The 15,744-nt window shown below is 48.3% G+C and overlaps 1 protein-coding gene across 3 annotated transcripts in view; it reads left to right on the top strand.

Annotated features, from left to right (window-relative positions):
* WDTC1 (WD and tetratricopeptide repeats 1) overlaps positions 1-15,744 on the top strand; it is an 82,338-nt gene that overhangs the window by 52,497 nt on the left and 14,097 nt on the right. For all 3 annotated transcript variants that reach the window (XM_089301248.1, XM_089301247.1, XM_089301246.1), the window contains exons 4-6: positions 10,938-10,984; positions 11,571-11,682; positions 13,504-13,691. In XM_089301248.1, coding sequence (XP_089157374.1) covers positions 10,938-10,984; positions 11,571-11,682; positions 13,504-13,691 — 347 coding nt within the window. The remainder of the gene's footprint in view (positions 1-10,937; positions 10,985-11,570; positions 11,683-13,503; positions 13,692-15,744) is intronic.

The following is a 15,744-nucleotide window of genomic DNA, read 5'->3' as shown; positions in this document are numbered from 1 at the left end:
GATTAGCCAAGTGAGCCATGGCGCCGGCCTTTGTTTTTGTTTTTAAAGATTTATTTTTCATTTATTTAAAAGGTAGAGTTACAGAGCGAGAAGGAGACGCAGAGAGATCTTCCATCTGCTGGTTAACTCCCCACGTGGCCACAATGGCCAGGGCTGGATCTGGCTGAAGCCAGGAGCCTGGAGCTTCTTCTGGGTCTCCCAAGTGGATGCAGAAGCCCAAGTACTTGGGCCATCTTCCACTGCCTTCCTAGGCACATTAGCAGGGTCAAGTCAAAGAGCATGTCATGAGCTGTTCAGTGGAGCTTCCACAAAAAAATGGCAACTAGAAAGGACAGGAAGCAGAGGGCCAAGTGTTACTAACTTCTTTTAAAAAAAGAGCATGAGAGGCCAGCGTTGTGGTGTAGCAGGTTAAGCTTCTGCCAGCAATGCCAGCATCCTATATGGCCACAGTTGGAGACCCGGCTGCTGCACTTCCAGTCCAGCTCTCTGCTATGGCCTGGGAAAGCAGTGGAAGATGGCCCAACTCCTTGGGCCCCTGCACCCACGTGGGAGACCCAGAGGAAGCTCCTAGCTCTTGGCTTCAGATTGGTGCAGCTCTGGCTGTTGCAGCCATCTGGGGAGTGAACCAGTGGATGGAGGACCTCTCTCTCTCTGCCTCCCCTTCTCTGTATAACTCTGACTTTCAAATAAATAAGTCTTTAAAAAAAAAAAAAAAAGATCCTTTAAGCTTACTCTTAAACCCTGAAATCTCTGTCTTCTGGGTTTGTTTGGTATCTCTCTCCTTCCTCTATTATGGTAGAGCTTTGTCTCATATTGCTGGAAACACGGACCTTTCTATGTTTATCCTATGTTCTATTCCCTCTTCTCCCAGTACTGTATACTTAAATGAGTTATCTGTTTAGTGTTGCTCGAGGTAGCAACTTAATAATTATAGAAATATCCTTTTTGGGCCAGCGCCACGGCTCAATAAGCTAATCCTCCGCCTTGCGGCACTGGCACACTGGGTTCTAGTCCCAATCAGGGCGCCAGATTCTGTCTCGGTTTCCCTTCTTCCAGGCCAGCTCTCTGCTGTGGCCCAGGAGTGCAGTGGAGGATGGCCCGAGTACTTGGGCCCTGCACCTGCATGGGAGACCAGGAGAAGCACCTGGCTCCCAGCTTCGGATCAGCACGGTGCGCTGGCCGCAGCACACTGGCCGCAGCAGTCATCAGAGGGTGAACCAACGCTAAAGGAAGACCTTTCTGTCTCTCTCTCTCTCTCACTGTCCACTCTGCCTGTCAAAAATAAAAATAAAATAAAATAAAGAAATATCCTTTTTGAAAATAGATAAGTAGAAAGGAGTCTGGTTGTTCAAGGTGTGCACCTTGTGTGAGTATCCTAGCTATTGTGAAAGGGTCATTGATAGTGGGACCTGGAAGGGACACACATAAGTTGGTAGGAGAGGGTTTCTGAGGACTAGCTCTAAGGGCATAATCCAGCATTTGCCAAAGTATGCTAGGCACCTTGCATACCTCATTTAATCTTCACAGAGATCTTGTCAAGTTGATATATTATCATCTCCGTTTACATAATAAAATCTGTGGCTTTGGGAACTTAATTTTTTTTGAAAGGCATAAAGAGATTTTCTACACACTGGTTTACTCCCCACATGCACACAAGAGCTAGGGTTGGGCCAGACCAAAGCCAGAAGCCCAGAAATAAAAAATTGAAGTCTCTCCATTAGGTGGCAGGGACCCAAGTACTTGAGCCATCTCTTGCTGCCTCATTGAGTATGCGTTAACAGGAAATTAGAGTCAGGAGCTGAACTGGGACTTGAACCAGGCACTCCAATATGGGATGCAGGCTTCCCAAGTGAAGCCTTAACCAATGCACCAAGCCCTCACCCACTGGGAACCTTAAGTGACTGACTGTCCATGCAGCTAGAAAGGGTCTAGTCAGAGCTGAACCCTGACAGCTCTTTCATGTTACAATTCTGCCTTTCACTCACCAGCCTCAGATTCTCAGCTTCCTCTTATGAAATAACAATTTGCACAAAAAGATCTCTAGTCCTTTGCATTGTCCCAGGGTAAACACTGATTTGCAGGCTTCCTAGTTACTATGCTTCTTCTTTTTCTATACTTTAGTGTAATGGGTTCCAACTTTTTCCCTGGCAAGAATGACTTTTTTTTTTTTAAGATTTATTTATTTATTTATTTGAAAGTCAGAGTTACACACAGAGAAGAGAGGCAGAGAGAGAGAGGTCTTCTATCTGCTGGTCTACTCCCCAAATGGCCACAACAGCTGGAGCTGAGCCCATCTGAAGCCAGGAGCCTCTTCCGGGTCTCCCATGCAGGTGCAGGGGCCCCAGGACTTGGGCCATTTTCTAGTGCTTTCCCAGGCCATAGCAGAGAGCTGGATTAGAAGTGGAGCAGGTAGGACTTGAACCAACGCCCATATGGGATGCTGGCACTGCAGGCCACGGTTTTACCTGCTACACTACAGTGCTGGCCCCAAGAATGACTTTTATTATTTTGATCCTCTAGACCCCACTTTTCGATACATTGTTGCCCTCTAAATTGTATTGATTAATAAGGTTTCCCACTTTAAAACACTGTTCTAGCCGGCGCCGCGGCTCACTAGGCTAATCCTCCGCCTTGCGGCGCCGGCACACCGGGTTCTAGTCCCGGTCGGGGTGCTGGATTCTGTCCCAGTTGCCCCTCTTCCAGGCCAGCTCTCTGCTGTGGCCAGGGAGTGCAGTGGAGGATGGCCCAAGTGCTTGGGCCCTGCACCCCATGGGAGACCAGGATAAGTACCTGGCTCCTGCCATTGGATCAGCGCAGTGCGCCGGCCGCAGCGTGCCAGCCGCGGCAGCCATTGGAGGGTGAACCAACGGCAAAGGAAGACCTTTCTCTCTGTCTCTCTCTCACTGTCCACTCTGCCTGTCAAAAAAATTTAAAAATTAAAAAAAATTAAAAAAAAAACACACACACACAAAAAAACACTGTTCTACACTGAGCTCCCTGAGCAGTATGGATTACAATACATATTTTCTCTATTCCGAACCAAATGCAAAAACCATGGTGTGTGTGGTCTGGGCCTCTTGGTCACCTGTAAATGTTCTTCTCCCACTGGATATTTAAAGCACATCAGTTCACCAAACTCAGAACTATCTTCAGTGTACAGCGCTAAGGGAGAGGTGAATAAATATAATTTCACCTTTGGAGAAATACTCTGTAGTAATTAAGTGATACCTATGAGGAGAACATACTAACATGGAGGAAGCTAATGTTAACGAGTATGAAGAGCAGGAGAAAACAACTTCCACCAGCTGCAGAAAGACGAATGTGTCTGACTCCGTGTCTTCCTGAACTCAAAGTGCTGGCACAGAGCAGGCTTTAAGACCTAAGAGAGACTTGCTCCAAATAATGAAAAGGTAGTGAGGCATCACGGGTAAAAGTCAAGCTCTGGTATCTGCCAAACACGGGCTAACAGTCTGGCTATGCATTAACTTTTTCTTCTGAAAAGTGGGAACAGTCATGCTGCCCGTGACAGCGCAGTGTAACGCACGCGTGGCGCGCCGTGCTGGTGCAGGGCACGGTGAGGTGGGCTGGTGTGCGCTGGCTGCTGCCGTTGCTGCTGTGGAGACTCGTTTTCTGTCTTTGGTCATTGATGTACGATTCACATAAAATCAGTTCCTGGTCTTAACTATTGATTGAGATGAGTTTTGACAATTGTAAAACTAGCACTCACAACCAGTAGCAAATATTTCCACCTTAGAATGTTCTCATTGTACCCTGCTCCAGTTATCCCTGCTCCTTTAAAGCAACCACTTGCTGGCTTCTGTCCTCACAGATTTATTTTGTCTGCTCCTTGTATGTCATGTGAATGGAATGGTATATATTCTTTTGTGTCTGTCTTTTGCTTGACTAATGTTTTTTGAGTTTCACCTGTGTTTTTGTATATTATCCATATTGTTGTGCATATCTATAATTACTTTATTTTTTTGCTGAGTCTTTTCCAGTGAGTAGATATACCACAGTCTCCTGTCCAGCCACAAGATTTTAAAAATAAAATAGTTTTGAATGCTCTTATACCAGTCTTTATGCATATAAATATGTTTATTTCTGGCAAGTAAAAATATCTAGGATGGAATTGCTGGGTCAGAGGGTAGATACAGCCTTAACTTTATAGGAAATTGCCAAACAGCAGATCTCTAATGTGATAGTAGCAATGGAATCTTTTTTTTAAAATAAAGATTTATTTATTTATTTGAAAGTCAGAGTTACAGAGAGGGAGAGACACAGAGACAGAGACACATACAGAGAGAGAGAGAGAGAGAGAGATCTTCCATCCGCTGGTTCACTCTCCAAACAGCCTCAATGGCCATAGCTGAACTATTCAAGAGCCAGAAGCTTCTTCTAGGTCTCCCATGTGGGTGCAGGGGCCCAAACACTTGGACCATGTGCTGCTGCTTTCCCGGGAATATTAGCAGGGAGCTGGATCAGAAGTGGAGCAACTGGGACTCGAACTGATGCACAGGTGGGATGCCAGTGCCACAAACAATGGCTTTACCCACTATGCCACACTGTCACCCCCAGCAATGAATTCTTTTTAAAGATTTATTTATTTATTTGAAAGACAGAGAAGGAGAGGCAGAGAGAGAGAGAGAGAGAGAGAACGAGATCTTCCATCCACTGGTTCACTCCCCATATGCCTGCAACAGGTGGACCTACACCAATCTGATGCCAGGAGCTAGGAGCTTCCTCCAGGTCTCCCACGTGGATGCAGGGGCCCAAAGACTTGGGCCATCCTCTGCTGCCCTCCCAGGCACATTAGCAGGGAGCTGGACAGGAAGTGGAGCAGCCGGGACTCAAACCAGTGCCCACATGGGATGCCGGCACTGCAGGTGTCTGCTACACCACAGCACTGGCCCCAGCAATGCAATCTTTTTTTATTATTATTATTTTTTATTTTTTTGACAGGCAGAGTGGACAGTGAGAGAGAGAGAGACAGAGAAAGGTCTTCCTTTTGCCGTTGGTTCACCCTCCAATGGCCACCACGGCGGGTGCGCTACGGCTGGCGCACCGCGCTGATCCGATGGCAGGAGCCAGGTGCTTCTCCTGGTCTCCCATGGGGTGCAGGGCCCAAGGACTTGGGCCATCCTCCACTGTACTCCCGGGCCACAGCAGAGAGCTGGCCTGGAAGAGGGGCAACCGGGACAGAATCTGGCGCCCCGACCGGGACTAGAACCTGGTGTGCCGGCGCCGCAAGGCGGAGGATTAGCCTAGTGAGCCACGGCACCGGCCCCAGCAATGCAATCTTTTAAAAATATTATTAAATTTGATTTTTTCTTAAAGGCAGAGAGACTAGGGAGAGATCTTTCATCTCTGATTCACTCCTCAAATGCCTACAAAGGCAAGGATAAGCCAGGATGAAATTAGGAGCCCAGAACTTCATCCAAGTCTCCTACATGGGTGACAGGAACCCAGATACTTGGGCTGTCACCTGCTGCCCCCCACCCCTAGGATATGCATTAGTAGGAAGCTTGAATCAGAAGTGGCGCCAAGATGCAAACCCATGCACTCCAATCTGGGATGCAGGTGTCCTAAGTGCTGTTTTGACTGCTTCACCAAATGCCCACCCCAAAAAATCTTTTTTTTTTTTAATTTTTTTAAAGATGTACTTACTGAGGTCAGCACTGTGCCTGTAGTAGGTTAAGTTTCTCCCTGCAGCACTGCCATCCCATATGGGCACTGGTTCAAGTCCCAGGTGCTCCTCTTCTAATCCAGCTCCCTGCTAACAGCCTGGGAAAGCAGTAGAAGATGGCCCAAGTGCTTGGGCCCCTGCACCCACGTGGCAGACCCAGAAGAAGCTCCTAGCTCCTGGCTCCTGGCTTTGGATTGGCGAAGCTCTGGCTGTTGTGGCCATTTGGGAAGTGAACCAGTGGATGGAAGACCTTCCTCTGTAACTCTGCCTCTCAAATAAATTTAAAAAAATTTTTTTATTTGAGAAGCAAAGTTACAGAAAGAGAAAGAGGAGAGACAGAGAGAGAAATCTTCTGTCTGCTGGTTCACTCTCCAAATGGCTACGATAGCCTAGGCTGTGCCAGGCAAAGCCAGGAGCCAGGAGCTTCTTCCAGGTCTCCCATGTGGGTGAAGGGGCCCAAGCGCTTAGACCATCTTCCATTGCTTTCCCATGTGCATTAGCAGGGAGCTGGATTGGAAACAGAGCAGCTGGGACTTGAACTAGCACCCATATGGATGCTGGCACTGCAAATGGCAGCTTAACCCGCTGCACCACAGTGCCAACCCCCTGAAATCTCTTTAAGATAGGCAGAAGTAAGCATGGTATTTGAGGTAGTACAGCACAGCCACATACATTCTCTGGACTCATATTGACTGGCTGTCACCTGGGTTCTCACATTTGCAATTTGTGTGCCCTTGGAGAGGTTATTTAATATTGCTAAGATTTGGGCTCACCTTAAAAAGGGAGTAATAATGGGATCATGTATATAAAGATCTAGTACTGTAGCTAGCAGTGTTCTACCAAGGTGGGGGCAGTAGTACAGGTTGTGAGGGGGTGCATAGTGTCCAGGATATTTAAAAGCAGGGGGCTGGTATTGTAGCGTAGTGGGTAAAGCTGCTGCCTGTAACACCAGCATCCCATTTGGGTGCCAGTTCATATCCTGGCTGTTCCACTTCCAATCCAACTCCCTGCTAATGATCTGGGAAAGGCAGTGGAGGATGGCACAAGTGTTTGTGCCCTTGCCACCCATGCGGAAGACTGGATTAATCTAATTTCGGCTTAGCCTAGTGCTGGTCATTGAGACCATCTGGGGAGTGAACCAGCTAATGAAAGATTCTGTCTCTGTCTCTCTCTCCCCCTTCCCTTTCCCTTTCTCTCTGCAGCTCTGTCTTTCAAAATAAATAAAATCTTAAATTAAAAAAAAAATATATTTTTTTTGACAGGCAGAGTGGACAGTGAGAGAGAGAGAGACAGAGAGAAAGGTCTTCCTTTGCCGTTGGTTCACCCTCCAATGGCCGCCACGGCCGGCGCGCTGCGGCCGGCGCACCGCGCTGATCCGATGGCAGGAGCCAGGAGCCAGGTGCTTTTCCTGGTCTCCCCTGGGGTGCAGGGCCCAAGCACCTGGGCCATCCTCCACTGCACTCCCTGGCCACAGCAAAGAGCTGTCCTGGAAGAGGGGCAACTGGGACAGAATCCGGCGCCCCAACCGGGACTAGAACCCGGTGTGCCGGCGCCGCTAGGTGGAGGATTAGCCTAGTGAGCCGCGGCGCCGGCCCGAATTAAAAAAAATTTAAAAGCAGCAATAAAGCCAACTGAAAGTCCATTGGCTTTTATTATGATTATGCGCCTACAATTCTAAGCAGTGTCAGTAATATTACTTCTTCCTGCCTCCTCCTCCTCTGTACTGTGCTACCTAGCAAAGACTAGAGACTTATAATAAATAGTGATTATACTCAGTATTTTTAATAAGGCTAAGTAGGAACTGAGAGTTGCTTATAATTTGGAACACAGGTGAGCTTTGGACCTTTTATTGCGGGCTCTTTCCCTGCAACACTTCCCGTTTCCTCCCCTCCCTGGGTGCTAAGCTCACCCTAAGTAGAAACATTTTCATCTCTAACAGTTCTCTCCACTTGGTCCCCCTTTCTTTATTTACCCACTGTTTACCTTTGATGTCACCAGCATGTTCTCTTCCATTTAATGCTTCCACAAGATTTCAGAGTGTACCTATAGCCAATCCAGACTTAATGGTCGAACCCAAAAATAACTCCTCTTAAACACTGTGTTCATTGTCAAGTATGTTATCAAATGTGCATTCTAACTTGTTAGTAAGCCTCATATTAATATTTCTATAATAGTCATTTTGTCTTTGTAGAGGTCCAGACCTTCTTTCTTTACTTTCTCCAATTAACTTGTGTTTCAGCTATTTTTTACCAGGCAAATATGAATGGTAAGTATCGGATTTGTCCACTGTGACCCGTGTCTTCTGCACTTTTGAGGACGAGTACAGTTATTCTGAAAGCTAAAGTGCATTTCTCAGATATCACTTGAGAGTGAGCTGTGGAGTTCAGACTTTGCATCCTGTCACTGTTAACTGTGCCACCTTAGGCAAGTTACCTAACCTCTCTGAGTGTTGTTTTTCTTGTTTGAAGTGAGTAATGATACCTCTTTCTCAGATGAGATAATGGACATCTAAGTGTATAACAAATGACCACAAACTGGCTTCAAACAGCACAAAATTATTATCTTAGTGTTCTGTAGACTGGAGGTTTGACACAGGTCTCACCAGGCTGCACTCAGGTTGTTGGCAGAACCATGTTCTTTCCAGAGGCTGTAGAGTGGAACCCTTTCCTTGCTATTCCCAGCTTCCAAAGCCCACAGCATTTCTTGGCTTCAGTCCCTTTCACAACCTCACCTCTTTAATTCTCTGCAGCCAGAAAGGTTTTCCAATTAAGGATAATCAAGGATAATCTCATGCTCTCGAGGTCCTTAACCTTAATCATATCTGCAAAGGCCCCTCAGCCACCTAAAATAATGTATTCCCAGGTTTCAGAGGATTAGGACATGAACATCTGTAGGAGGCCGTTGATGGCTGCAAGTGCTGATCTTAGCACTGTGCCTAGACTTTTGCAAGCCTCAGAGAGTGAGAGTCATTGTCTCTCTCGGTGAGAGTCCAGGTTGATGCTGTGACACCCCCTGCAGGCACCAGTCTCCTGTGGGAAAATGAGAGGCCTAAAGACAGAAGTGAGTCTGACTCACAAAGAATGCCTAGAAGCCTATGTGTGGTTTCAACCAAGGGTCATGGGAGGTGAGAGGCCTCAGTCAGCAAGTGGCCCAGTGGACTTGAAATGCATGTCCGTATGTATTTATGCTGAGAACCCAGATGAGAATCTCTGCCGGGCAAGGGGTAAGAGGGGAAAAGGTAGACGAAAGGTCTTTTATTACTTGGCGGTTGGGAGATTAGGTTTGTTCAGATTTCTCAATTCTTCCCACTGAACTCTTTTGCTTATTTAGGCAACAGACCAGTCAGGCCCTATACCTGGCCTTGCAGATGCAGCAAACATAATCCACAGAGCCTGCTTGTTCAGGGCTCGGTCTGGTGGAAAAAAGCAGCCACGCTGACACCGAGCCTTAGAGCAGGGCGACAGCGGAGCCTATAGGAGGATACCCCTTCCTCCCTGATTAGCAGTCTTGAAGGAAGTCCCTGTAAATTGAGACCTCAGGTTGCTTTGGGGCACAACTAAAGCCCATCTCAAATTGTCATAAATAATATTGAATGGATTGGCTCACTTAACTAGAAGTGCAGGAGTGGGTAGTGTCAGGATTGGTCAGACTCCGTTATCCCATGATTCCCTGGCCCGCTCTCCTTGTGTGTTGGTTTCACCTTCCTGCTGGCAGCCTTCATGGTTTCAAAGTGTATGCCATGTCTAGACCCAGCATCCAGAGGAAGATGGGCATCTCTTCCATAGACTGAGACTAGAATGAGAACTTTCAGAAGCTCCCAGCAATTGCCCCTGCTTGTTTATGGTCCTGTCCCTGTGGCCAAGTGAGAGCCACATCCTGTTCCATTTAGGCCCAAGTTCCTGAACCTATCACTGAGGCAAGGATAATGGGATTATGTTTCCTGAAATACATGGTCTGATTTGTGGTGGGGACATAATTAGGACAGAGGGAGGTGGAAAGAACAGTATGTAGGAATGCCTAGTGACTTAGTCTCTCCTTCTACCGTGTAAGTGTGCGTCCTCACAGCTCTAGGTGTGCCATGACTTACCTCTATTGCTTTCACTTCACCAGCTGCTGTGAAGTGCCTCAGTTTCTCCATGTTTCTCAATCTCCACCAACTTAAAGTGAGCCCCAAGGCCTGGGGACTTTATTTGCAAGCTGTTGTAACCCTCGTATCTGAGCAGTGCCTGGCGTGCAGCAGGGCTCTAACCACACATGCTGAATAGATGAGGGAGGATCCTCTCAGGTGACTGGCTGCCTGTGGGTCTGCTACTCGCCTGAGCAAATTTTCTGTGGCTAAAGGGATGTCCCTTGAAGGGATTGTTGACATAGAAGAGTTTTTGTTTTTCTTTTTAAGATTTACTTTGTTTGAAAAGCAGAGTAACAGAAAGTGACTTAAGACAGAGATCTTCCATTAAGTGATTTATTCCCCAAATGCCCCAATTCCCGGGGCTGGGCAGGAGCCTGAAACTCCATCTAGGTCTCCCACGCAGGTGGCAGGGACTCAAGTAACTGGGCCATCATCTGCTGCTTTCTCAGGCACACTAGCAGGAAGCATGATCAGAAGCAGAACAGCTGGCACTCAACCCGGTGTCCACGTGGGATGCTGGTGTTCATGTGTGATGCTGGCTTTGACATAAGGATATTTTAAAAGCTTCATGATAAATGAAATTAAAATAAATGCACATTTTCCTTGCACTTTTAAAAAATATATTTATTTATCTAAGAGGCAGAGTTACGAGCAGAGAAACACACTCACAAAGAGAGATCTGCCATCTGTCGGTTCACTTCCCAAATGACCACAATAACCAGGACTGAGCCAGGCCAAGGCCATGAGCCTGGAATTCCATCCAGGTCTCGCATGTGGTGGCAAGGGCTCAAGCCCTCAGCCATCTTCCACTGCTTTCCTAGGCACATTAGCAGGGAGCTGGATCAGAAACAGAGCAGCTGGGACTCCATCTGGCACTTGTATGCCAGCTCACCCACTGTGCCAATGCTGGCACCTTCCATACACTTTGTATCAGGTGATATTTTGACTATGAAAGTACTTTGCAGGTTGTAAGATGCCAGTTTAAGTTAGTTGTAACCACTCACATGCCCTTGGAAAACACTGAAGAGAAAAGCCAATTTACTTACTCAGTTCTAATTCCTGGTGTTGAGTTTCCCATGACAACCTCTAACCAACTCTCTTGTCTCCCTTCATTTGCTCCCCTAGGGTCACTCAGGGTGTGTCAACTGTCTGGAGTGGAATGAGAAAGGAGAGTGAGTATTCACTGGGAGGCCTAGAGGGTGCTGGAGAATGGGTCCTTTCTTTCCGCAGGTCTTTTTTTTTAGTTTTATTTATTTGTTTGAAAGGAAGCATTACAGAGAGAGAGAGAAGGTGATATATAGAGAGAGATCTTCCATCCACTGGTTCACTCCCCAAATGGCCACAATGGCCGGGGCTATGCCAGGCTGAAGCCAGGAGCTTCTTCCTGGCCTCCCATGTGGATGCAGGGGCCCAAGCACTTGGGCCGTCTTCTGCTGCTTTCCCAGGTGCATTAGCAGAGAGCTAAATTGGAAGTGGAGCGGCCAGGACTTGAACTGGCATCCTATGGGATGCCGGCACTGCAGGCTATGTCTTAACCTGCTATACCCCCTGCACTCTGCTCTTAAGGTTGGTCTGTCCTTTCTGGCACACAGTTAGGCCGTTAATCCTAGGTAATAGTAAGCTGAAGGATCATCCAAGCCCTGGTTTTTAAATAAGCTAATCTGTTCAAAAAATCATGCAACATTCTCAAGACAAAATAGTCTGGGAACACAGGATGGGGAACCTGATGTGAGATAAGACCCCTTACTCTGTTTACAGCTTGTTGGCCTCCGGTTCTGATGACCAGCACACAATTGTGTGGGACCCGCTGCACCACAAGAAGCTGCTCTCCATGCACACAGGACACACTGCAAATATCTTCTCTGTCAAGGTGAGTGGGAAACCGCACTCACCTTGAGAGTGAGTGAGAGAGGTGACTGAGCTGTGACTATGGCCGTGTCCTATATACGCACCCCTGGGCTCATAGACTCCCGTGTGGTCTTGAGCTGCTGGTGGTGAGGCCCAAAATCCTATCTCTTTTTTCCATGCTTGTCTTCCTGTCATAGAACCAAGAGGCCAACTATAGAGGAGTTTACGTTTATGTCAGTGGTGACCAAACAAACATGGGTCTGAGGAGGAAAGAATTGCCTGCTGCTTAGAGCAACTGGAAAATGCTTCTCAGGACGTAAATGGCCTAGCCCTGCAATGGTCTACTCAGTGACACTTTCTTAGCCACATTTAAACTAGAGGAAATGACCAACACAGATTGCTTTCTGCCCCTTAAAAGTGTTAGGACCAGTATGAGTCTGCCTCTGTCCTGGGGAAGGGGACGCGGGAGCCCTCAGTCTAGCATCACAGAGCTCAGAATGTTGTTCAGAGGTCAGAATTTGTCCGTGCTGTTGGCATTCCTTGCTGTTAGGACCTTGAGCAAGGCACTCACACCCCTCTTCTGTTGTGAAACAGTGGAAGAGGGTTCTCTCTTCACACAGTCAAAACACTACAGACAGCCCATGCGCTCCCCCTGGTGGCAACTGTAGTGTGTGGCTCGTGTGGCAGCACCCATAGGGCCCCTTGCAAGGGCTCTCCTGTTCATTTCTTCTGGCATGGAATACATGCTGTCTCCAGACAGGTTTAAGGACTTCCTAAAATAGATAGATTCTGTGTATTGCGTCTGTGCCCCATGCTAAGGAGCCATTAGAGAAGTGTTCCTGGATGGAGTGAATCGTTGCTCTTGCAGGACCACTTGAAGTCAGGTGGGGTTTCAGTCGTTTAACTACAGAACAGTGCCCCACCCCCAGCACCCCGCTTTACTGTGAGTTGGGAGGAGCGTTCCAACTAAAAAAAAGAAAAGATATTTCAGTCTTTTGGACTTGAGATGAGAAGAACTTGACTAACATCACTCCCAAACATTTTTCTTCCTCAAAGTTAGGTGACAAACTGTGCACTTTGTTTTTGCTATGTAAGGCTGTTTGTGGCTATTGTGCTCTTGCCAGGTGACGACTGGAGTGTTGTCCTTGACTTCCTCAGTGGGGGCTGCCCACTCCATCACAGCTGCACAGACATGTATCCCCTTGCTGCTCAGTCCATCCCCAGCGCCCTACATTTGAGCAGTTTCTGCTATTTTCTATCTCAAAGAATGTTGCTGTGAACATTTCTGCATGTCTCATTTTTCTTTAATTTTTATTTGAGACTTAAGAAACACAGACAGTGCTCACACTCACTGGCCTACCCCCCAAATGCCCACAGTGGCAAAGATTGGGCCAGGGCTATCCACTGGCCATCTAGTTCTCCCACATGAATGGCAGGGGCCCAAGTACTTGGGCCATCTTCCACTGTCTTCAAAATAGGGTTGTTTTAAGGATCAATGAGATAAAGTAGCTCTCCAGGTGATTAGTGCGTTCAGATGCCTGGTAAATGGTGACAGCTATGGTTATCATCCACTCAGTTCTCACTTGGGATGAAATCAAAGGAAAAAGCTTCCCTTGGGAGTCCTACTTGGGATAGGTCAGGACCATGCTGGTAAAGTAGAGGGGTGTGTCTTTAACCTTTTGGCTGCTGCCCAAAGTCCCAGGTTTGGTTGGTGGGTTTTGTTGGATGGGCTCATGTTCTTACCTGATGTGGAGAGGGAAGTGGGTGCTGACAGCCAGCCTGGTCTCCTTTGACCAGCTCTATCCCCACCCCCTAAATCCTTTCTCCAATCTGTCCTGGCCAGTTCCTCCCTCATGCTGGGGACCGCATCTTGATTACGGGGGCAGCTGACTCCAAAGTTCACGTCCACGACCTGACCGTAAAGGAGACCATCCATATGTTCGGAGACCACACAAACCGTGTGAAACGCATCGCCACAGCGCCCATGTGGCCCAACACATTCTGGAGTGCTGCTGAGGATGGGCTCATCCGGTAAGGGGCCAGGGTGTCGAGGGGGCCATGCCTCCCCTGCTCCCACTGCATGGTGGGCCCCCACCCCATCTGCCCATTGAGCTTCCTGTCGCAGGCCTGACTCCTTCCCTTCAGCACAGGTCCGGGCCCATTGTCTGCCCAGAGCAGCTGTCTGTGTACAAACGTGGCTGGGAATATTTGTTCACCTCCCTCCCTCTTTACCTGCACTACCACCAACCCCTTGGCCTCCTCTCACCACCTCAGAAGCCCAGGACATTTGCACCTGCTGATTCTGTCCCTGGCTCATTCTCTGCCTGACCCTTTGCCAGCTAAGGAGATCACTCAGAGCCCCTTCCTCAGAAGCACCTTCCCAAAGCGTCCTGTCTGGGTGGGTGGACAGCACTCCTTGTCCTGTCTCTTCTGTGATTCTAACCTCTTCTGTAGTCAGCTCCTCTTATTTTTATTTGTTGGTTTGCTTTTCTGTCTATATCCTCTCTGAGTAGCTAATTATTTCAGAGCAGCTCATGTCTGGCTTGTCCTCAGTTGTGTCCCTAGAGCCCTGCACTGTGCATAGAGGCCCTTGGTACCCGTCTGTGTAGTTGGTCTGTGGGTATATGCCCGGGAGGGGCAGAGCCAACCAGAGTGAAGTGGACTGGCCTCTTTCTAGCATCCTCTACGGGAACGCTGTGCCTCTGCTGCCTCCTTAAAGCACAGGGTCGGTCCCTGTTTAGCTGCCTCCTTCAGGGGTGATCTCAGAACTTCTTTCTTACCTCTTCCAAGCTGCTTCCAAGAGCCTCTCCTAAGAGCCCATGGGACTTTGTGTCTCTTCCCTTAAGAGCAGAGCACTGAAGTCAGACAGACCTAAGGTCAATCCTAGCTCTCTCACTCTTTCTGACTGTGCAAGTCGCTTCACCCCTGATCCTTGGTTTCTTCATCTGTAAAATGGGGATAATTGCAGTGTCTCCCTTGTTGGTCTGAGCATTGAGGTGTAACACCTTCCCACAGTACTCAGAAGACAGAAAGCCCATGGTCAGTGGCAGGTCTAATCGTGTTGCACTTGCCCTTGACCAGATTGTGCCAGGGCACAGGCACAGTCAAGCGGGGAGTGCTAACACAGGGGAGCATGAGCTGGGAGAGGGTTGGGTGGGCATGGAGGGGCAGGGTGCACTCCTCAACTTGAGCAGGTTTGTGAAGGCAGGGCACTAAGTGTGTCACGTGCAAGATAAAGAATTCTGTAGTTACAGCTGGCCCACATTTAGAAAACTGGGAATAGGATGGAGAGGTTTGTGAATCAGGCCTTAAAATCAGACCAGGAGCCTGGCAGAGGGAGACTTGGACATGTGCTGGAAGTGTTGAGGAATCTCTGCAGTGTTTGAGCAGGCGAGTGATGTAAAACAGTATTTTAGGAAGAGCAGTCTGGTGAGGACAGCTCAGCGAGACAAGGTGGACAGCAGAGAGATTGTTACAGATGTCTAGGCAGGAGGTGGGCGAGCAGGGGCGTGGCGGCCTCACCCTGGACGGTACCTGAGAGTCACTACGGAAGCTCCCCGATCTGGGGAGTGGGAGGTTGTTGCTGCTGGGGGACTGGCGGCAGTGGTGTTCTCACCACATGGGCTTTTGTTTTCCCGAGAAGCTCTTAGATGACCTGCAGATTCTTTCTGTCTCCTCCATACTCCCTTTGTTTCCTGAGAGAAACCAGATTAGAAAGGAGCAGAATGGCTGAAAGGTTGCATCAGGAGGCAGGCCCGGCTCTGCATTTCCTGCCTGAGCCATCCAGGCAGTCATTTGGAGCCTTTGGACCTCGAGGTTCTGATGGTACCCAGGGATGGTGTTAGGATATAATTAAATGATTCACGTAGAATAGCCAGGGAGAACTCCTGACACAAAGCCCTGCCTCACTCGAGTAAGTGGTGCAGTAGTGGCGTGCTGGCGCGGTCTATGACCTACCGTAAGGGGCTCTGTGTGGAAAGGCTCCCGCAGATGCCTGGCACACAGTGGGCACTCAAGGAAAGGGAGTGCTATGTGGCATCTCATTTACAGACTGGTTCAAGGCCCCTCCCAGTCCACTTGCATA

Source organism: Oryctolagus cuniculus, chromosome 7 (assembly GCF_051225735.1).
Source record: "Oryctolagus cuniculus isolate XC-2025 breed Fujian yellow rabbit chromosome 7, ASM5122573v1, whole genome shotgun sequence".
NCBI lineage: Eukaryota > Metazoa > Chordata > Mammalia > Lagomorpha > Leporidae > Oryctolagus > Oryctolagus cuniculus.
The sequence above is the reverse complement of the archived record's forward strand: the minus strand, read 5'-3'. Positions and strand labels throughout refer to the sequence as shown.